Source organism: Rana temporaria, chromosome 5 (genome assembly GCF_905171775.1).
Source record: "Rana temporaria chromosome 5, aRanTem1.1, whole genome shotgun sequence".
Classification (NCBI taxonomy): Eukaryota; Metazoa; Chordata; class Amphibia; order Anura; family Ranidae; genus Rana; species Rana temporaria.
The window spans coordinates 148,716,939-148,740,640 of record NC_053493.1 but is presented as its reverse complement, the minus strand read 5'-3'; the positions used below and the strand labels follow the sequence as shown (position 1 = coordinate 148,740,640).

Sequence of the window (23,702 nt, the reverse complement as noted above, 5' to 3'; positions counted from 1 at the left end):
TTTGGGGACAAGGCTGCATTTGGGGACACATGGACACATTTAAAAAAAAGTATCGGTAATCGGTATTGGCGAGTACATGAAAAAAAGTATTGGTACTTGTACTCGGTCCTAAAAAAGTGGTATCGGGACAACCCTACCTGTCACTACCTATTGCTGTCACAAGGATGTTTACATTCCTTGTGACAGCAATAAAAGTGCTAAAAATAAATAATTAAAGGGGTGTTCCACTAATTTTTAATGTTTATTAAAAGTTATCAGCTACAAAAAGTGTAGCTGCTGGCTTTTAATAAACATACACTCACCTGCTCCACGTTCCAGCGACGCACCAGCCTGGGCTACGCTCCTCTCCCCCCCTCTCCGGCCAGCGTCTTCATTCTAAGTGTGGGCACCCGGTCGTGACAGCTTTCGGCTTCTTGGCCAGGCACCCACTGCGCATGTGCGAGCTGCGCTGCGCCATTTGATTGGACAGGCGATCGCCTGGGACCTGTCACGTGTCCCTCGGCGGAAGGAGGAAGTGGGACAGGAGTTCCCACTCCTCCTGAAGCCCCCACTCCCCCCCAAAAAAATGGCATGTAAGGGGGCGAGGAGTGGATTAAGCGGAAGTTGCACTTTTGGGTGGAACTCTGCTTTAAGCAACAGTTTAAAAAAAAAAAAAAAATAATAATAATAAAATAAATGTAAAGTGCCCCCGTCCACCCATGCTCGCACGCAAAGGCAAACGTGTTGGTCCCGCACGCACACAAACGGCAATCATGCACACATGTGAGGTATCACCGCAAATGTCAAATCATGGGCAGTAATGCTAGCACCAGACCTCCTCTGTAAATCTAAAGTGGCAACCTGTAAAGGCTTTTAAAATATAGCCTATGGATAGTAAAATGTACGTTTGCCACCATTGCTTGGGCGTGCGCAATTTTGAAGCGACTGGGGTGGGCCAAATTTAGATGGGGCGTTTTTTTTTAGTCTTGCCCAGGGCAGCACAAATCTAAAATTCACTGCTGCTGTATACACTGGTGCCGTCACATACTGCAGGCACTGGAAAAAGTGAGTGTAACTTTACTTTTATTGGATGCTGTTCATTTTATCTTATATATTTTTTTATGTAACATGTGCATTATGTAATTTCGCTGTGTATTTTTTGTTTTCATAAATTTGTTATATATACAGGTGCATCTCAAAAATGTCAATATCGTTAAAAAGTTAATTTATTTCAGTAATTCAATTTAAAAAGTTGAACTCATAGACGGTATTTTATAGATTTATTACACACAGAGTGATATGTTTCAAGCATTTCTTTCTTTTGATTTTGATGGATTATAGCTTACAGCTAGTGAAAACCTAAGATTCAGTATCTCAGAAAATTAGAATATTACATAAGACCAATAAAAAAAAGGATTTTCAATACAGATGCACCTATTTATAAGAGAGATTGCAAGCTCTACATTTTTTCGTGACATGAATTAAAGCTCAAGTGCTGAACGCACCTTGCGTTATTGTTTTTTCCCTCAAAACATTGCTGCTCTCGGGCACACTGGCTGTGGGGTTTCTTTCTGCCTCTAAATGCCTATGTGTGAATGGACACATAGGCTAACATTCAAGGGCCTTTAAAAGCAGAAAAAAAATGCCAGAGCCCCATAACAGCCACAATAAAAAATCCAGTGTGCGTTAGGCCTGAGACTCTAGCAGTTAAAGCATGTTACTATAAAAAGTTTCTTCTAACTGAGGCACCTTACACAGAACAGAATACATACAGTTTGTGAAAGAGTTTCCTCCTCAATTTAATAGTAAGCAAAATGATTGTGAAAACAATAAGTCTTTTATATTCAAAGTAAGCAACACAATGAAACAGAGACTGCACTGTAAAGAGGTACTAGAGAGTGGCATTACCCTTGTAGCATCGTTTTGCTGGGGATACCTGTTTTGCTGGGGATACCTGTCTATCTTTGTGGTGTCGTGTCCGCTCCTGGAGGTCCCCCTTCCCCTTCTCTACCCCCTTTTTCCCACCTCTGGTCATTGTGGAGCTGCAGCTGACCTACCTTTTATCGGATGCTATGGATGTCTTGAAAATTTGTACATAATATATGTGGTCAGTACCTATGTCTTACTGTCTAACATGTCTACTTAGATATATGTCAAGAAAGCTTCCTTTTTGCCTAAATAATTTCAATAATGTGCTGGTATAAATGCATGTACTTACAAATCTGTGCCTTTCTGCTTCCTTTAATTGTAGATGTAAATATCGTTGTGGCTTTACCCATTACCCCTGAAGAAGAGGTTTACCTTCAATTACCTTGAAACGTTGGGTCCTTCTGTTGTCAGTCAGAGACTGTCAATAGAGTTGGTTATTGTATTGTACACAATTTAATCCATGCATCCATTTATGTGCATCCTGCTATGTTAGATGTTTATTCTCTGCATCTGTGATAATTCATTATTTTTATCTTTTTCTAAATAAAATATTTGTTTATAATATTCCATGATTCCTACTACTCCTACTGTATATAAGCTGTCAGCGACCCAATTTAAAGTCCCATCAGAGGAAACACGCTCTCTTGAGTGATCTTTCTATACTGTAGAGAGGTACAGCCTATCTTTAAAAATACAATAAAATACTAAAAAGTCTTGTATAGTGCTGGATAGTTTCACCAAGGGCTTAACTTCCTTCCTTTCATCCCTTTTTTTCTTCCTCTCCTTCTGTCTTTCTTTCCTTCTTAGTGGCTTTACATCCCTTTTGATGCAGGACTGACTAAGCACTTGTTTCGAATGTCTAGGATATGATAGATGTGTATTGTAAAATATGCTGGCTAATTACGGTATATGATGCACATGCTGTGCCAGCAGCAACCAGATGTTCATGAAGCCTACTAGATCAGCCATTCTATGTACATGAGAATATACAGTAGTATGTCTCTCTTTCCCCAGAAGCCAGTTGTCTTAGCAACCAAGTACTAAGTCAATGAAACAACAAAAGAATATTCAATGGACTTTCCTAATATTTTAATATAACAACATCAGTGCAGTATGTATTATCGCATTCAATTGAATTTGTATAGCTTTTTAACTCCATGTGTCTGTAACCACTTAGGGCAGTTATCCAGAGTATATATCTCCAAGGCAATGTAAATAACTTCACAGACAGCTCTCTGAGTGTTTGGTATTTGTACCACTGGCCCTTCCTATGAAGTCTTTCTTTTATTGAAGATGAAAGGCTTAAATACATTTTCTACACACTTATTTTAAATCTATTTCACAACTTTCCCTAACGACCACACTGGATGTTAAATTTTTTATACCAATTACGATTTGTATATAGTACTCTATGACAAGCCTTTAATATAGGATGCATGGCAAGGGTCTGATTTACATGTTGAGCAGGCTGAATTCTTCTGTTTACCCGTGTGTGGCATCCATAATATAAAAGCACGTATTTATGGCAAGGAATAACATCAAGAATAAAAGTGAGACATTTGATAAAATGGTGGATACCCCACAGAATAAAAAATGTGTCATGTACATGACAACCCTTTGAAGATTACCATATAGTTTTGGCTTTGAATACAGCCCTTCAAATATTTAATTGTAACAGTGAGGATGACTCAGTAACTAACTTGTATGTTAGACCAAATAATATTTGTGTGTCAGAGACATTATTAGACATTATTTGAGTTCAACAACCCTTCATGTCAAATTCAGCATTTTGCATTTAAATATATGCAGTTAAATGCAGCCATTTCACAAGAAAAGGCTGCCTTTGATCTGCTTTGCCCCACAATAGGACAAGCTGTTGGCCAAAGAAACATAACGCAACATAAAACAGGTCAAACAAAGCTAAACAAGGAATTATAGGAAATATATACAGTGTATTCTTCTATACAAAAGATAGAGAAGGTTCTCATCCAAGATTTTACAATACATGGCCCCGTCCATTGACCCCTCCATGCAGCAACGTCGGCCTGCACCTTTAGCAGAGAAACAGCCCCAAAGCATAATGTTTCCACCTCTGTGCTTGACTGTAGGTAGGGATGAGCCCGATGTTCGAGTCGAACGTAACTAGGACTCAAACATCGAATGTTCACCTGTTTGCCGAATAGCGAACAATTTGAGGTGTTCGCGGCAAATTTGAAAGATGTGGAACACTCTTTAAAAGTCTATGGGAGAAATCAAAAGAGCTAATTTTAAAGGCTTATATGCATGGTATTGTCATAAAAAGTGTTTGGGGACCTGGGTCCTGCGCCAGGGGACACGTATCAATTTAAAAAAAAAGTTTTAAAAATGGCAGTTTTTTTGGGAGCAGTGATATTTTAATAATGCTCAAAGTGAAACAATAAAAGTGAAATATTCCTTTAAATTTCATTCCCTTGGGGGGGTTTATAGTATGCCTGTAAAGTGGCACATTTTTCCAGTGTTTAGAACAGTACCTGCAGCAAAATGACATTTCTAAAGGAAAATTGTTGGTCCCACAATAGAGATAAAAGTCATTGAAAAAAACATCATGGGTCCCTCTCAGTCCATTACAAGGCCCTTTGGGTCTGGTGTGAATATTAAGGGAAACCCCAAACCAAAATGAACAAAAAATTGCGTAGGGGTCCCCTCAAAATCCATACCAGACCCTTCAGGTCTGGTAAGGATTTTATGGGGAACCCCGCACCACAAATAAAAAAAATAGCGTGGGGTTCCCCCCAAAAATCCATACCAGACCCTTATCCGAGCACGCAACATGGCAGGCCGCGAGAGCGCCCCCCCTCCTCCTGAACCGTACCAGGCCACATGTGGTGGTGAAAATATGGCTTAAATGCAAATGCATATGTGAGTGCACAAGAATACATATGGATGTATACTTTCAGACTATGTTACAATGTATGTTTTAATACCCAATGGAAAAAAGTGTGTTGTGGCTTTATTTAGGGGGGTGTCTCCTTGTATGCCTAGCCACAGCTGTCTTCATCATGTCGGCCTCTTTAATATGTAGAACTATACACAACATTGTTATTTGCATCACGTTGACGTTATTATACACCAGCCTTAATCTGCTTTTTAATGATTGTTAATAAAATTTGTACCTAATCTTTTTATCTTAAATACCAATTTTTCTCCTTTTTTTGACAAAACATGTATTTCACGGTAATGTGTTAAGCGTACCCTAGGCCCTTAAAGCGGTAGTAAACCCGCTGATTTATTTTTTATTTTTTACACCTGTAAGGGAAAAGGCATAATGAGCTAATATGCACCGCATACTAGCTCATTATAAAATACTTACCTTAGAACGAGGAGTCGGTGTCCCTCCCAGTCCACGCCGAGGCAGCTGACATTTTGCCTCGGTGTGTCTTCCGGGTATCACTGCTTCAGTGATGCACATGGGAGACTTCTTTCCGGCAAGGTCCGGCGGCTGCCGAGCCTCTAGCCAAAAATCCCCTGTGCGCATTCGCCGCTGCATTCATCGGCATTCATCGGCTCATTGCGAGGGGAATATCTCCTAAACCGTAAAGGTTTAGGAGATTTTATTTTACCTAGGCTTACCTGTAGGTAAAAGTAAAAAAAATAACTTTACAACCGCTTTAAAGTCCCATTTAGGGGTTATCCTTTACTTCTTTTCACTTTTTTAGGGATGTTGGCCTAATTTCCTCAACCGCACCCTCTCTTTACATATGATAAAAATTATAGACCCTTCGGGCCAGATTCACAGAAAACTCCGGCGGCGTAACGTATCGTGTTTACGTTACACCGCGGCAAGTTTTCAGCGCAAGTGCCTGATTCACCAAGCACTTGCGTGTAAACTTACGGCGGTATATCGTAAAGACGTCCGGCGCAAGCCCGCCTAATTCAAATGGGACGTGTACCATTTATATTAGGCGTGCTCCCGCACCGAACGTTCTGCGCATGCTCCGTTCGCAATTTTCCCGACGTGCTTTGCGCGAAATTACGGCGCCCCAACGTGTTTGTGAATGGCGACGTGCATAACGTACTTACACCGTACTTACGCCGAAATTTTTTTTTAATTCAAAGCGGGAACGACGGCCATACTTTAACATGGCTGGTGTAAAGTTAGGCAATGAAAAAGATTGCTTAACTTTGCGACGGGAAAAAACTACGTTACGCACGCGAGTAGCTTCGTGGATTGCCGTACACACGGGGCCTCCGGACCGTTCCAGCGGATAAATCCTCTGGCGGATTTCGATCTGATGGTTGTACTAACCATCAGATCGAAATCCACGCGGAATCCATCCGCGGTGACGTGCCGCGCCGTCGCCGCGATGATGACGCGGCGACGTGCGCGACGCTGGAAGATAAAGACTTCCACGCATGCGTCGAATAATTACGACGCATGCGAGGGTGAGGAGCGGACGGATTGATCCGGTGAGTCTGTACAGACCACCGGATCAATCCGCTGGACAGGATTCCAGCGGATAGATTTCTTAGCATGCTAAGAAATTTTTATCCGCTGGAAATCCGTCGGCTGGAATTTTTTCCGCCGATAAATGTCCGCTCGGACGTACACACCACCGGATCTATCCGCTGGAACTGATCTGCGGATAAATCCCAGCGGATAGATCCGGTCGTGTGTACGAGGCCTTAGCCTGTCGGATCTTAGCCAAAAGCAGTTGTATCTTGTTTGTAAATCACAAATTAAGATACGACGCGGCAAATTTGAAAATACGCCGGAGTATCAGTAGATACTCCAGCGTATTTGTTCTGTGAATCTGGCCCTAGATTTCTTTGTAAGTGGGAAAACTTACAAAATCTGTAGGGGATCAAATAATTATTTCCCCCCACTGTATCTGTCTTTAGCAAATCAACTCCTATGGCTCACAGTTAGGTATACAGTTAAGATGTTCACAAATAGTGATGCAAGAGCAGTTCTTTCTAAAAATAGACTTGACTATGGTCATCTCTTCCTGCCAGATCCGCCATGCATAGAAGCCAAATTACAGCTTCTATGAATGGAACATAAACTCTGAATAGGGACCAGTTGGATGATTGTAAGTTCCAACCCCCTCCCCATCCATTCATAGATCCTGTGTCAGTGTCATTTATAAACGCTGTAGTACAGCTTTGATGAATGGCGGATCTGTCAGGAAATGTTTGGCATAGCTCTCTTGATGAGAGATCCTGACAGTTCTTTAGTATTAACCCCTCCGCGGCACCATACGATTATGCCGGCAGCGGTGGGGGGTGGGAAGGAGAACAATTTCAGCACAAGAGAAACATTCTAACTGTAAAATATGTTCATTGTACAGATTTTTAAGTTTTTGATTTTTGCTAAACTTGGGCTTTAATTCAGATTGAGAACAAAAATCACACTAAAAAGGCTGCTCCCAGTTTTTGCGTTATACAGCTGTCCATTCCCTTGTATACCCCGCTAAGAGTGGGGTGGGGAGAATCACCAGGACTCAGGAGTTGGAACAGGGACCTACCCCAGGGGTCAAAGGTCAGAAGGCGGGTTCCCAGAGGTCAAAGGTCACGGGGCATGGCTGACCCACCCCCACCAAAGTGTACCGCCTACCCAAACGTCGGGGAATGAACAAGTTGGGGAAAGCATCATTCTTTTTTTTTTTTTTTATCAGAAAAAAGTTTATTGAGGAAACCATGTGACAGACACATATATAACCAACGTATTCGGGAAGCAGTAAAATCGTAGATACGTTACGCCGCCGCAAGTTTTCATCGCAAGTGCCTGATTCACAAAGCACTTGCAATAAAAACCTACGCTGGCGGCCTCCGGCGTAAGCCTGCATAATTCAAATGGGCGTGTACCATTTAAATTAGGCGCGCTCCTGCACCGGACCTACTGCGCATGCTCCGTTTCGAAATTCCCGCCGTGCTTTGCGCGAAGTGACGTAATTTTTTCGAACGGCGACGACGTGTGTAGCGTACTTTCGTATTCCCGGACGTTTTACGCAAGACAAAAAAATTTTAAATTTCGACGCGGGAACGACGGCCATACTTTAAACAGCACATACGTGTGCTGTCTAAAGTTAGGGCAGGTCAAACGACGCCTAAAATTGCGACGGGAAACTATACTAGCGACGACGTACCGAACGCGAAAATCCGTCGTGGATCGCCGTAACTGCTAATTTGCATACCCGACGCTGGAATACGACGCGAACTCCCCCCCAGCGGCGGCCGCGGTACTGCATCCTAAGATCCGACAGTGTAAAACAATTACACCTGTCGGATCTTAGGGCTATCTATGCGTAACTGATTCTATGAATCAGTCGCATAGATACTCTGAGAGATACGACGGAGTATCTGAGATACTCAGTCGTATCTCCGCTGTGAATCTGGCCCATACTTCGAATACCAAAAAGGTTTTGGACACTTCCACATCATATGCAGCAGGTCCCCATCATGTATGCAGCTCTTCGGGCACAGTGGGGTGTCCCGAAAACCCCATTTATGTAGGCGGACTGGAGTCCTGTATACTCTATGTAGCAAAAATAGATGTGATAGTCTGCGGGATGCAGAAACGGACACCAATGGGGCCGGAGTAAGGCATAGTTCCCAGGTTTCCCCATCTATGGGGCCTAAATCTTTTTCCAACTTCTTTCTGCATGGGAGTGCAGAGGCATCGTGCATGGTGTTAAGCAATCTAGCATAAATCCTTGATATCATACCTTTCTTATATTCTGCTAGCAACATGTCGTTCATTAGAGGATGTTTTGAAAGCATAAGTGGAGACATTCTAAGCTCACTCTGTACAGCATGTCTCAATTGCAGATATCAGTAAAATTGCAATCTATGGAGAGAGAATTCCTCCCCAAGGTCCCTAGCCTTATTCTTCAATGGTAAACCCTAACCCTAACCCATAACCCTAAACCTCAACCCTAACTGACCTTTGACCTATGCACTTTAACCCTAAGTGCATCTCCACTTAGTGATTCTTCCCACCCTAATCTTTTTTTAGGACCAAAAATTTTATATCTGCACCCCTGAGAAATCCTACAAAGGGATCATTATACCTTAAATACTTTGTAAATATATAGCAGAAAAATAAATTTAAAAAACCCTGCATGCAGTGAGTATTTCTGTATTTATAAAGTGAATCCTTATTTCTATCAAAATGTACACGTTAACTATGTTGCATGTCTGAAGGATTTTGCAAAGGACCCAGTTACCCAGCAAAGCTCAGCCTTGCCAAGAATAATAATGTTTAGCCTATCTTCAAATAGTCACTTCTATCAGTCATATTTTTACAACTTATAATGTTCAAGAAAAATGTAAGAGAAATATTGAAGGCTGTGCCTTTATGGAACACTTGCATTACATCACTGTCCTGCTTACCTTGCAAACAGTAGAGAACTGTTGATCGTTGCCTGCTCCAATTACAACATAACCATCCTTTGCTTTAAATGACTGAAAAAAAATTAGATAAATATAAGGTCAGCTAAGAAAGTGCATTCAAAACATATCATGCCAGAAAAAAAGTGTTTACTTTGCAACTTATATTTTAATAGTCACACAGAAAAATTACACATCTGGAAACATATTTACAAGGTTGAGATTGCTATATATAACACTCAGAAAAGATGATTAAAAGTTCAGACAAGGTTGTTCTTTAAGATGTCCCCAGGATAGTGCTAGAAAGGCTTAAAGTTTGTATAACCAATTAAAGGTGGTTTTAAATATTTTTGTAAAATAAATATTGTGGGTTCTATAGAAAAATTGTTATACAGCTCAATACACGCAACTCTGATATCATATAGTGTTTTCAAATAATTTACTGGTAAAGTGGATGCTAGGGGCCGGATTCACAGACAACTTACGCCGACGTATCTGTTGATATGCCGCATAAGTTGTAGGATGCGCCGTCGTATCTCTGTGCCGTATTCTTGAAACTAGATACGCCTGAATTTCGGCTTGATCCGACCGACGTAAGTCTCCTACGCCGTCGTATATTTGGTGCATATTTACGCTGGCCGCTAGGGGCGCTTCCGTTGATTTACGCGTCGAATATGTAAATTACCTAGATACGCCAATTCACGAACGTACTTGCGCCCGTCGCAGTAAGCTACGCCGTTTACGTAAGACGTACGTCCGGCATATAGTTATCCCTCATAAAGCAGGGGTAAGTCATGTTAGGGTATGGACGTCGGAACAGCCTTCAGATTTTACGTCGTTTGCGTAAGTCGTACGTGAATGGGGCTGTGCGTAGGTTACGTTCACGTCGAAAGCATTGAGCCGACGTATCTTAGGGAGTATATGCAACGTGATTCTGAGCATGCGCGCGCATGCGCCGTTCGTTCGGCCATGCATTTACATGGGGTCCCGGTTAATTGTAATACAACACGCCCACTGCCTTGCTACTTTGAATTAGGCGGGCTTACGCCGGCCATTTTACTTTACGCCGGCGCAAGAAAGGGAGCAAGTGCTTTGTGAATATAGTACGAGCCTTTCTATGTTACGTCGGCGTAGCGCATATCAGATGCGCTACGCCGCTCTAAAGATACGCCGATCTCTCTGAATCTGGCCCATAGTCTTCAAAATCATTTTTAGATAGTGATGAAAAGGAAATCATCCTAATATAGGGTTGATTTATACCATGAATCGCACAGTATCGCACTGTGCGTTCCCGAGTGATTCACATGCAATTCGTCTGCAGTGCGATTTTAGCCCATTTATTTGAAGGGGCTGAAATCGCCATCAGAGCTAATGGCAATTACATCTCAGGCCCCATACTCACGAGCAAACATGTCTGCTGAAACTGGCCCGCAGGCCAGTTTCAGCAGACATGTTTGGTCGTGTGTGGGCGCGAGCGGGCCGAATTCCAGCAAACATTTGCCCGCCGGGCCTTTTCCCAGCAGACAAATATTCCTGGACTTGTTTTAAAACAGTCCGCTGGAATTCTGCCCGCTCGGACATGTACGGTCGTCAGTACAGACCTACCGTACATGTCCAGGCGCCCGCCGTCCCTCGCATGCGTCGAATGACTTCGACGCATGCGTGGAAGCATTTTAAAGGCGGGCCGCCCACGTCGCCGCGTCATTGTCGCGGCGACACCGCGTCATCGACGCGGCGACACCGCGGACACGCCCCGCGTATTGTTTACGCGCGGACTTCTGTACGATGGTGTGTACAACCATCGTACAGAAGCCCTCTGGCAGACATGTATGGTGAAAACGGTCCGACGGACCGCTTTCACCATACATGTTTGGTCGTGAGTACCCGGCCTAAGAGAAATAATGGGATTGGTTTAATAAAGGCAAATTGGCTGTTCAACGTAGTTCTCAATTTGCAAGATAATTTTTCCCTAGCCTAGTAAATGTGTTGAAAATTCACTTTACAAAGAATACCTAATCGCGTGCAAGAAAAATACAACAGCATTGCTTGCACATAATTGGATGATGGAAGTCAGCAGATCTTCACTTTATTCAGCAACCTAAGGAATAATTCCCTTGCGAAGTCAACAGCCTACAGTGGGGTAAATAATTATTTGATCCCCTTCAAATTTTGAAAGTTTTCCCACTTACAAAGAAATTAAGGGTCTTTATTTTTTTATTATAGGTGTATTATAAATGATAGAGATAGAATATCAACCAAAAATCCATAAAAAACACATAAAACTAATTTTGGTCCACTCTTCTTTACAGACCTTCTCGAAATCCTTAAGGTTTCTCTGCTGTCTCTTGGAAACCCTGAGGCCTCGTACACACGATCGGTTAAACCGATGAGAATGGTCTGATGGACCGTTTTCATCGGTCAAAACCGATAGTGTGTGGGCCCCATCGGTTCTTTATCCATAGGTTAAAAAAAAGCAATCTTGTTTTAAATTTAACCGATGGATTCCTAACCGATGGGAAAAAAACGATCGTTAGTAGGCACAACTATCAGTTAAAAATCCACGCATGCTCAGAATCAAGTCGACGCATGCTTGGAAGCATTGAACTTCCTTTTTTTCAGCACGTTGTTGTGTTTTATGTCACCGCGTTCTGACACAGTCGTTTTTTTAACCGATGGTGTGTAGGCGCGACGGACCATCAGTCAGCTTCATCGGTTAACCGATGAAACCGGTCCATCGGTCCGTTCTCATCGGATGGACCGATCGTGTGTACGAGGCTTTAGTTTCAGCTCCCTCCATACATTTTTTGGGGTGTCATTAGGTTAACACTGGCACCCACTGCAGATTGCAAATGCAGTGTATTTTTTAACAAGGTGTGGGAAGCACGCACAGCAAGTGGGTTTCTAGCACATGTCCTGTGGGAACTGGACCCTTTATATTAACTATACTTTTGTTGGGGGGGGGGAAGCAATCCTTTCTGAGTGGTCAATCTACATTGCAAGTATTGTAACAAAAGTTGTTGCAGATTCCTACCTGCTTCTGCTCTGAATAAAAAGCTGTTGTCTCGGCTGCCTGGGACACCCCTCCTCATTGGTGAGACAGCAGCATAATGCCATTGGTGTCAATCAAAGTCAGTCAGCCAATGAGAAGAGAAAGGGTGCGGAGCCGTGCCCCGCTCCAAGTCTGAATAGACACAAGAAGCTGCTTGCAGTGGTGGCACTCAACAGAAGGGAGGGGCCAGGAGCACCCAAGAGGGACGATCGGGGCTGCTCTGTGCAAATCCACTGCACAGGGCAGGTAAGTATGACATGTTTGTTGTTTTTACCTAAAAAAAATATTTACTTTACAATCACTTTAAGGCCAAAGTACCGATTTGTAGGAAGGCCAGAATGCACAGCACAGAGAATCTCTGGGGTTGAAAACACCAGGTGAAAAAAGACTCCCAGGTATGGAAATAAATAAAAACCAAAAAATTCCTTGCTAATGAATGATAGTGTTACTAATAGCAACACAGCTGCTGACACAAATCTCCTGACAATAAGACAAAATAACAAATCACAAAGTGCAGTGCTAAAAATAAATAAAAAGTCCCAATCTCAATAAAAACAGTCCAATAGGTGTAGGGAGAGTGCTGGGAAGAATCTGTCACCAAGAAGGAAAGGTTCACATGGACTCTTGCCCCAATGAGTGGACTACTTAATCAAAACACTTGAAAATCCTCCACTTATATTTCATCATACACATGGGGAGATAGATTGCATGAACACCAATAGGATCCTCCTTAGACAGACTCTCATCACATCAGGACATCATGTAAATAGGTATAACAAACTTCAATGTGCAGTATTACTGACAAGTACATTTATTAAGAATACAGCAAAGGCCAGAATACTCACAAACAACTTAGTAAAATTGTAAAAAGCACATTTTAATCCAATAAAAACAATCAATGTTTCCATCCAGTGTGAAGGTCGGCTGTCTAATTTGGCAACGTCACGTAACCCAACTCCTTACACTGAGATCCATCGTAACCAGACGTCATCAGGGGCGTTGCCACGTATACAAGAGTTGCTATATATATATATATATATATATATATATATATATATATATATATATATATATATATATATATGCTGCAAGCCAGAAATGGAATAAGAAAGCAATTACTGGTTTTCCCGGAAACCAGAACTAGAGAACCGGAAGCGAAGAACACCAGTGTCAAGCAGGAAATTATGTAGTTTCACTTGCAAGAAGTAAGGTACTTAGGTACTACAACAACTTCCTGGTTGTAAAAGACTAGCCATCAATGAAGAAAAGCAGTCTTTATAATCGCACTGGACTAGCCAAAATAAAAAAAAATCTAGACTAAAGAAGAAACTTCTGCTGGTATAGAAAGAGTATTTAAATAAAAATAAAAAAATTCTTTCATATGACACTATCAATATAGACCCATAATGGGTAAGGTTCACAGTGACCTCTAGTGAATGGAAACATTGATAACAGGTCAGTTAGAATCAACTTCAAATATTAATACCCTTAACCACATAAGGACCGCTGCACGACTATATACGTCAACAGAATGGCACGGCTGGGCACATGGTCCGAAGCTCCGTGACCGCGGACGCGATCACCGCGGGTGTCCCGCGATCGGGTCACAGGAGCTGAAGAACGGGGAGAGATGAGTGTAAACAAACCTTCCCCGTTCTTCTCTGTGGCAGTGTCAGTGATCGTCTGTTCGCTGATATAGGGAACAACGATCACTGACGTCACACGTCCAGCCCCTCCCCCCTACAGTAAGAAACACACATGAGGTCACACTTAACCTCTACAGTGCCCCCTAGTGGTTAACCCCTTCACTGTCATTGACATTTTCACAGTAAACAGTGCATTTTATAGCACTTTTCGCTGTGAAAATTACAATGGTCCTAAAAATGTGTCAAAAGTGTCCGATGTGTCTGCCATAATGTCGATGTCACGAAAAAAAATGCTGATCGCCGCCGTTAGTAGTAAAAAAAAATTATTAATAATAAATAATAATAATAATAATTAAAAAATTATTAATTCTATAAATTTTGCGCAAACCAATCGATAAACGCTTAATGCGATTTTTTTTACCAAAAAAAGGTAGAAGAATACATATCGGCCTAAACTGAGGAAAAAAAATAGTTTTTCATATCTTTTTTGGGGATATTTATTATAGTAAAAAGTTAAAAATATAAAAAAAAAATCAAAATTGTCGCTCTATTTTTGTTTATAGCACAAAAAATTAAAAACCGCAAAGGTGATCAAATACCACCAAAAGAAAGCTCTATTTGTGGGAAAAAAAGGACGCCAATTTTGTTTGGAAGCCACATCGCACGACCGCACAATTGTCAGTTAAAGCAACGCAGTACCGAATCGCAAAAAGGGGCAAGGTCCTTAACCTGCATTATGGTCTGGGTCTTAACCGGTTAAACAACTACCATCAAATAATTCCTTATGTGCTTGTTCAGTGATACAATACCAAACACAGTGTGTATCCCAATAAATCACCAAGCAACAACAAAAAAAAAAATAATTCTGAAAAAAAGTCTAAGATTTAAAAGAAGTAGATCTCTAGATATAGTATAGTCCCAGTGACTATCTTCAGTGCAGTTCAATTGTAGATTTGTGAAATCAACCATTCATTTGTGACTCAGCACATCAAGTGTTCCCCTGTGGTAGCGTGTGGTAGTGAGGCTTGGGCCGCACGCTACCACAGGGGAATGCTTGTTGAGACATCAGCTCCATTACACTGCTGGAAAGGCTTGGTGCCAGCTTATGGGTACCTAAAATTGTAAGTGCAATAATTTTTAACTTTTTTTTATAAAGTAGGAAACATACTGCTCAATGATGGCTATTTATTTCTCCATGAGCTCCTGAGAATAATATATAAGAAGCTAATTGCTGAAACGCTGACATTGCTGATACGCTGAATGGGGAAGGCTTCATGATGATTTTTGAGAGTGGAGTGGTTATTCCATAGATGAACCAAAGGCGTACATATAGTTTACTTCTGGTGAGCGGGCAAATTATAAGGTGTCGGTGCCGTCACAAATTGGTGGAACACAGATGTGCTGAGTCACGAATAAATGGTTGATTTCACAAATCTACAATTGAACTGCGAGAGTGGGTAACCGTTCAAAGAGAACCAGGTAATCTGATTCCTGTGGTCCGAGCCAAGGGTGCAGGCAGTGCAATCAAAATGCAGGTTAGGATGAAGGAAAAAAGCTGGGACAGCCGCACTCCAAAAAAACTCCTCCTTTAATTAAAAATCACAAAATACATGCCACAGCAAAAAACAGCACAACAAAAGAAAAGCTGACGTTTCGCACTATGCCTTAGTGCTTCTTCTTCTATGAAGAAGCACTAAGGCATAGTGCGAAACGTCAGCTTTTCTTTTGTTGTGCTGTTTTTTGCTGTGGCATGTATTTTGTGATTTTTAATTAAAGGAGGAGTTTTTTTGGAGTGCGGCTGTCCCAGCTTTTTTCCTTCATCCTAACCTACAATTGAACTGCACTGAAGATAGCCACTGGGACTAGAATATATAATATATCTAGATCTACTTCTTTTAAATCTTGGACTTTTTTTCAAATTTTTTTTATTTTTTTTTGTTGCTTGGGCTGTGTTCGGTATTGTATCACTGAACAAGCTCATAGGGAATTATTTGATGGCACCTGTTTAATGGTATTAATATTTAAAGTTGCATATATATTCAATTTCTTGTATCAATTTAATAAATGCACATTTATTTCTGAACTAGAGATGTCTAACATATATGAAAGTTAGCGCAGTTATCACCTCTTTCCTCTTTTTTCAATTATCCCACTCTAGGGTGGGATATATATTTTTAACTGCAGCAAACATAATTTGAGATTGAACCTATTACGTTTTTGTTAGAGCCGGTGACACATAGGCTCAGATTCACAAAGACTTACGACGGCGTATCTCCAGATACGCCGTCGTAAGTCCGAATGAGCGCCATCGTATGTAGGCGCCTGATTCATAGAATTAGTTATGCATACATTCTGCCAAGATACGAGCGGCGTAAGTCTCCTACGCCGTCGTATCTTGGGTGCATATTTACGCTGGCCGCCAGGTGGCGCTTCCGTTGATTTCCGCGTTGAATATGAAAATGAGCTAGATACGTCGATTCACAAACGTACGTGCGCCCGTCGCATTTAGTTACGCCGTTTACGTAAGACATATGCCGGCGTAAACATAAAGCAGGTCTCTAGGTGGCGCAGCCCATGCAATGTATGGACGTCGGAACAAGCGTATCTTTTTACGTCATTTGCGCAAGTCGTACGCGAATAGAGCTGTGTGTAAGTTACGTTCACGTCGTAGGCAGTGTTCGACGTATCTTAGGCATTCTATCCGGCGCATATGCACTGAGATATGTCCACGGACGGCGCATGCGCCGTTCGTTCAAAACGTAATTTACGTTGGGTCATGCTTTATTTACATAAAACACGCCCACCTCTTCACAATTTGAATTAGGCGCGCTTACGCCGGCACATTTACGCTACGCCACCGTAACTTAGGATGCAGGTGCTTTGTGAATACAGCACTTGCCTCTCCAAGTTGCGGCGCCGTAGCGTAAATACAATATGCTACGCCCGTTCACACTTACGCCACCCTACGTGAATCTAGGCCATATTTTATACCGTTAGAATCAACCTTGCACAGAATAAAGGATATAAAAATATCACTACAAAATCTGATAGTAGTAATGCAAGGATCAAAGATACATATATATATAATGTCCTGAAGAACAAAAACAATCAGTGAAAAGTGGAACCAGCCCACACACATAACAATCTGTAGATAATTACAATGGCCAATCATAAATGTGAGAAGACTCCAAGGGCAATAACGTTAACGGGCAATTTTTTTTGGTCGTTTTTTACAAGACATAAAACGACGTTTTCCCCCACACACAGTCAATTAAAGTGACGTTTTTAAAAACGTCATTTTTTTTCATCACATAAAGTGATGGTGTGTACGCGGCATAAGAGCATACACCAGCCAGGGATTTTCCATAGCCAACACAGAAATGCTGCAAATTTTAAGTAAACGGTATTGTTGGAATATTTCCGTCTCAGGTAAAAAGCACTTTAGACATGCACATGTGTTCATTATTTCTTATGAATCAAAGCTGAACTCCGATCAGTTATAGCATACGCTCCAGTTACTACAGATATGCATTTATTTATTTAAATATAATTAAATGCATCTTATATATTTAGGCAACCAAGTCTCTCTTGATACCAGCCCCCATGTAATCTAATCCACAGCAGCACACAGACTGGTAAAAAAAGGTGAGATCACTGAGCCAATTAGGCTCTGCTGTCATGTACATGTGTTAAGAGTAAAAATGCTAACAGGTGAAAAGCTGATCAGAAAATTATCTCAGGAATGTGCTTCTGCTTCTTGATTTGCCAATCAGCAGGTTGGGAACTTATGTTCATTTGGATCAAGCTGTGTTTTCACAGCTGAAATGTTGAGGACCTGGCTATGCACAAATTGGCTAAACAGAATTACAAATTCTTTAGTGGGTAAAGCAGTTTCTGCATACCTGGAGTTTAGCTTTAACCCCTACAAGACCCGAATGTCTCAGTGAACCCTAAGCAATTGCTCTAACAGCCCAAAATTACCAACCTAACTATTAATTATTCCTTCTCAATATAGGGGCTGAAAGTATCATTTGACGTCCTTGGAAACCCACAGACATCATCACCTCCTCCTGTCAAATTCTGCCAAAGGAGAATGATCCAATTCCATATACACTCAGAAGCTGAAAATCAACTCAGGGCCCATTTACACGCCCGCATCATAGTAACCTGCAGTGCTATTTATTTAGCAGGATTGGTAAAGGATTCACTAAACTTCTTAGATTTCTATATTAAGATGAAATACCAAATACACATTATAATGTTTGAAGATGATAAAAAATATTAATTAAAAAATTATGGATACATTTTTTTTAAAGGCACTGAATTCTGTATATTATGTCGATTATATCAATTTATAGTAACAGTACAAAAGATACTGGTACATATGAGCTACATAAAGGGAATTGTTCAAAGAGCCACGTGTAGTTTAGAATAGGTCCCTTTTATGTTTAAGAAAATAAACAGACAAAGCTCTTGCTTGCCTTAGCAAAAAATGTCCCTAGGAGCAGTTGAATTTCAGAAACAGGACTTACCATTTATATGAAGTGGTAATTCTTCAGTTTTTGTGGTCTTTGTTATGTGTGGGAAAACAGGTCACTCCTAATGGTGTTGTAAATTTAAAAGACCAAAAGGGATTATGTCATATTTGCCAAACAAAGCTGTCTCATGATAAATGCAGTAGATTCTGCTTACTATAGATTTTTGCACAAGGGTCTTTGAAGGCTATTTTAAGGTTTCATTTTAAAAACAGTGCTTTGGGACCGCTGATAAAGCAGAAACATCTCAAACATCATTAGCAACACATTTATCATTTAAATCTAAAAGCCATGACTATAATTTCATATATTTTTTGAAGGCACTCGCATAAAACACATGTTACTTCAAACTACACAAAAGGACATCTATGATCAGGCCACACACAACTTTCGAAGAGATTTTGTTTTGTTAAGCCTAACAACTGTGTCTTATCTAAGTTTGCTGTAATCTTCAAAAACAACAGTGAATTATCTCACATCTATACTACTTTAATCTTTGTTAAAAGAAAACACCTCTGGCAGCGGTATAGTTTATCTCAACTTCTGTTATATGACTTGATTGGCATACAAACGATGTTAAAAAATACAAAAAGTGAAATAAAAAGTGAATTTATAAACTCAATACAACCTTTGCAGGTATTAATCATATAAAGTTCTCAGAATACAATATTTTTTGTGATAGTGATTAAAAAAAAAAGTTTGTAAATTCAAGAATCCTGAGGCTACGACAGAGGACTACCATTCATGATAATAAAGATGAGTAACATAGGAAGGTGGGTACAGACAACAGACATAGTACTGACACCAAATTCTATTGTTTTGAGGAAAACCTATTTTAATCAAAACATAGCATGGATAAAAAGAGAACAAGTATATTTTTTTCCCTAGAAAAAAATACAATATATAAAAAATATGCTCCATTGTATTTATATATGTTCCATGGTTATTTGGAAGCCAACCTGTGACTGCACTTTGAAACAATATTCTTGTTAACTGAGACTTTAAAAAAAGGATGTTACAACCAAAATAAGAGGCATACAAAGTTGTAGAGCTGTTATTTTAGTAAGAGTCTGTATTCGGTATTAACCACTAGAGTACCGGGCCATCGTCAAATGACGGCTCCACGGTTACTCTGAAAATTCAACAGGACGTCATTTGGCGTCCTGTATTCTTGCGGCCACTGGGGGGCGCGCGAGCGCGCCGGCGGCCGCGCGCGCGCGCCCGGCGCGTCCCCGAGATGCCGATGCGCGTGCCTGGCGGTCGCGATGTCCGCCAGGCACTCGGAATCGGCGGCTACAGGGACAAGACGTGGAGCTCTGTGTGTAAACACAGAGCTCCACGTCCTGTCAGGGGAGAGAGGAGACCGATCTGTGTCTCTTGTACATAGGGACACAGCATCGGTCACCTCCCCCAGTCACCCCCCTTTCCCCACAGTTAGAACACAATTTAGGGATACATATTAACCCCTCCCTCACCCCCTAATGTTAACCCCTTGAATGCCAGTCACATTTATACAGTAATTAGTGCATATTTATCGCATTAATCGCTGTATAAATGTGAATGGCGCCAAAAACGTGTCAAAAGTGTCCGATGTGTTCGCCGCAATGACACGGTGACAGTAAAAAAATCGCAAATCGCCGCCAATACTAGTAAAAAAATTAATAAAATAAAAATGCCATAAATCTATCAGCTATTTTGTAAACGCTATAACTTTTGCGCAAACCAATCAATATATGATCATTGCGATTTTTTTTTACCAAAAATATGTAGAAGAATACATATCGGCCTAAACTGAGGAAAAAAAAACGTTTTTTTTTTTTTAAATTGTGATATTTATTAAATAAAAAAGTAAAAAATAGTGTTTTTTTTTTAAATTGTCACTCTTCTTTTGTTTATAGCGCAAAAAATAAAAACCGCAGAGGTGATCAAATACCACCAAAAGAAAGCTCTATTTGTGGGAACAAAATGATAAAAAAATTGTTTGGGTACAGTGTAGCACGACCGCGCAATTGTCATTCAAAGTGCGACAGTGCTGAAAGCTGAAAATTGGCTTGGGCAGGAAGGGGCGTAAGTGCCCAGTATGGAAGTGGTTAATAATAAAGATTCATTATAACTTTCAATAAATTATAACTTCCTACAGAAATTTTCATTGCATTCAGGTTTCCATCATAATTTCCCCTTCAGAACTACTAATAACTACTAATTTCCCCTTCAGAACTACGAATAACTTATTATAATGCGACTAATCTGCTGATTTACAAAAGGAAATAAAGAATTTATGCTATGAATGAAACATGAAGGTCACCATTGCTGGCCTCTCCTTCTGAAAATGCCATCATGCTAATCCTCTGGCTTCAATACTTTGAGTCACTGACCCAGGACAAGCACGCAAATCAGATGTTCCAATGCAAGGTCAACCTTCTTTCCACATCTCCTAGAAACCACAGACATCCTCATCTTACCTATCAACCTCCCAAAACCCCGCACCACCTCCACCCTCTGGACCACTGCATAAAAACAGAGGAGTGGGACCTGTGTCTGTCAAGAACATTATTTTATGGCAAATACAGAAATCCTATTTTTATTGTGAAAATCCTGCGAGCTACTAAATTAAAATCTATATATATAAAACTCAACGTGTGTGTGTATGTATGTATGTTCCAGCATCACGTCCAAACGGCTAAAGATATTAACATGAAACTTGGCACACATGTTACTTATATGTCAGCAACAAACATAGGATAGGTGGTTTAACCCTTACCCACCCCCATTTGCCATGGTCGGGGTTTTTCTTTAAAGTCCCATTCAACTCTATGGGAAATACATGTTACTTCATAACTTCCAAACGGCTGTACATATTTCGATAACACTTGGTCACATGTTACTTATATGTCCACTTAAACTATAGGATAGGTAATTTATCCCTTAACTACCCCCATTTGTGAGGGTCGGGGTTTTTGTTTAAAGTCCCATGCAAATCAATGGGAAATGTATGTTTCCACATAACTTCTGTACGCCTGGAGATATTTCAATAATACCTGGTACACATATTACTTATATGCCAAATAAAAATATATGACAGTTAAATTAACCCTTACCTACATCCTTATATAAAAGATGGGTATATTTATATTACTATGATTTTCCTCCCCAAAAGGTTAAGATAGGAAGACCGGGCAACGCCGGGTATTCAGCTAGTAATAGCTAAAAGTTAGGCTGACTATGTTGCTGGTACTGTTATCATAAATGTGCCAAGTATATTTTAAATTTAAATAGTACCACTCTACAGTAACCAAAGTAATGAAACAATATTTTTTTTTTCTCTACATCAGCTTCCAACCGAGGACTAGAGACCAGCTCATGGTCAAATGCTTGCCATTGTCTCCCTTTGTACTTTCGCATCATCTGTAGATTTATACATTTGTTTGTTACTTTTTTTTTTTTATCGATATGACATGTGCCTTTCCTTAACAAAGATCAAACTGTGCTTAAGCCTTCTCAACAAAGATGAATATTTACCCCAATGAAATGATTGTTTGCGTATACATTTTTCACTGTTATATTGACAAGTTAAAATCGTCGGGGTAACTCCGTTAGTAGATCAAAGTCACCATATTCTCCACATGTTTCAACCGTCTACTCTCAGTTTTTCCACATAGCACCATGTTTTTTTATATTCTCGCCACTTTTTCCATTTTTCCCTATACTCCTTGTTCCTCTCGACCACCCTATCCTTTAGTTCTTCCATCCTATAAGTTTCCTCGACAACATCAATCCACTCCCATACCTGTGGACTTTTGACCTCTTGCCACTTTCTTGGTATAAGCCTTTTAGCCGCGTTTAGCAAATGGGGTATGAGTGATTGCCTGTTTTTTTTAATACCCTCCTGGATACCATGGAAGAGAACTACCCAGGGATCATTTTTGATCTCATTTCCTGCAATCTACTTTATTTGCCTTAAAATTAGATCCCAATACTTTTGGATTTTAGGACAGGTCCACCACAAATGGGCCATCATTCCCCTTTCTGAACAGCCTCGCCAGCACTTGGCAGGTTGATCCGTTTTGAATTTGTTAATTTTGTCAGGGGTGATGTACCAACCAGCAATACATTTATAATTTGTCTCTGCGGTTTGCATGTCCGTCGCGGACGAATGAGTTAATTGCATCAACTTTTCAAAAGTATTTTTCCCTCTGGTAGTGCCCAGCTCCCTCTCCCATTTCTGAACAAAATAGGGTTCACCCTGTGAGTCTATCTTTATAAGTAATTTGTATAATTTTGAAACAGTGCCCCTTGAATTCTCAATTCTACATAATTTCTCTAGTGGTGTTAACTCCTCCCCAGTCCGTAAAGGGCGGGGGAGGTGTCGGATAAAATGCTGTAGCTGAGAGTACCGCCACCTATCCAAATTCCAAACGTCGGTTCGCGATTTCAGTTCTTCATAAGTCCTAATTTCACCATCTTTTATTATGTCCCCCAAGTGTACTTCCTTTTTTTTAATCCAATTCCCCCCGATCTTTTTTTCCCTGGTGCAAAGTATGCGTTTTCTTTTAAGTTGATTAGTGGAGAGTTAAATTTAATATCCAGTTGTGCCATGGTCCTATCCCACGCCCTCAAAGTGTCTCGTGTTAGATCAAAAGTTTTATTATTTAAATCTCTAAATTGTGCAGGAATCCAAATTATATTACTTAAAAGTGCCCTAGCTTGTGCTTTTTCTATTTGAACCCACCTTTTCCCTTGTCTATCTCTAGCCCATTCTACCACTCGGGACAAAACCGCCGCTTTATGATATTTCCTTATATCGGGAACTGCCAGCCCCCCCATTGTTTTATCTTGTTTTAAAATTGCAAGAGAAATCCTGTGTTTTTTGTTTTTCCAAACATAATTCAGGAGTAAAGAATTCAGTATTCTAAGGTATTGCTGTGGCAGGGCATTAGGGATCAATTGGAATTTATAGAGTATTTTAGGTACTAAGATCATTTTTACAGTATTAATGCGTCCTATCCAGGATATGGGCCTATTGATTATTTTTTTAATCTCATTTTTAATCTCGTTTAACAGAGGTATGAAGTTTATTTTATAGATCTTCTTAACCGAATTGGCGAGCCTAATACCCAGGTATTTTAATTCTTTTGTCCAAGGGAATTGGCAGATCTCTCTCAGCCTCCTTTCATCCTTTTTATTTGAATTAATATT

At 40.5% G+C, this 23,702-nt stretch overlaps 1 protein-coding gene across 1 annotated transcript in view; it reads right to left on the bottom strand.

The window, feature by feature from the left end:
- SUGCT (succinyl-CoA:glutarate-CoA transferase) overlaps positions 1 to 23,702 on the bottom strand; it is a 1,112,375-nt gene that overhangs the window by 684,975 nt on the left and 403,698 nt on the right. The window contains exon 10 of the mRNA XM_040353242.1: positions 9,280 to 9,351. Coding sequence (XP_040209176.1) covers positions 9,280 to 9,351 — 72 coding nt within the window. The remainder of the gene's footprint in view (positions 1 to 9,279; positions 9,352 to 23,702) is intronic.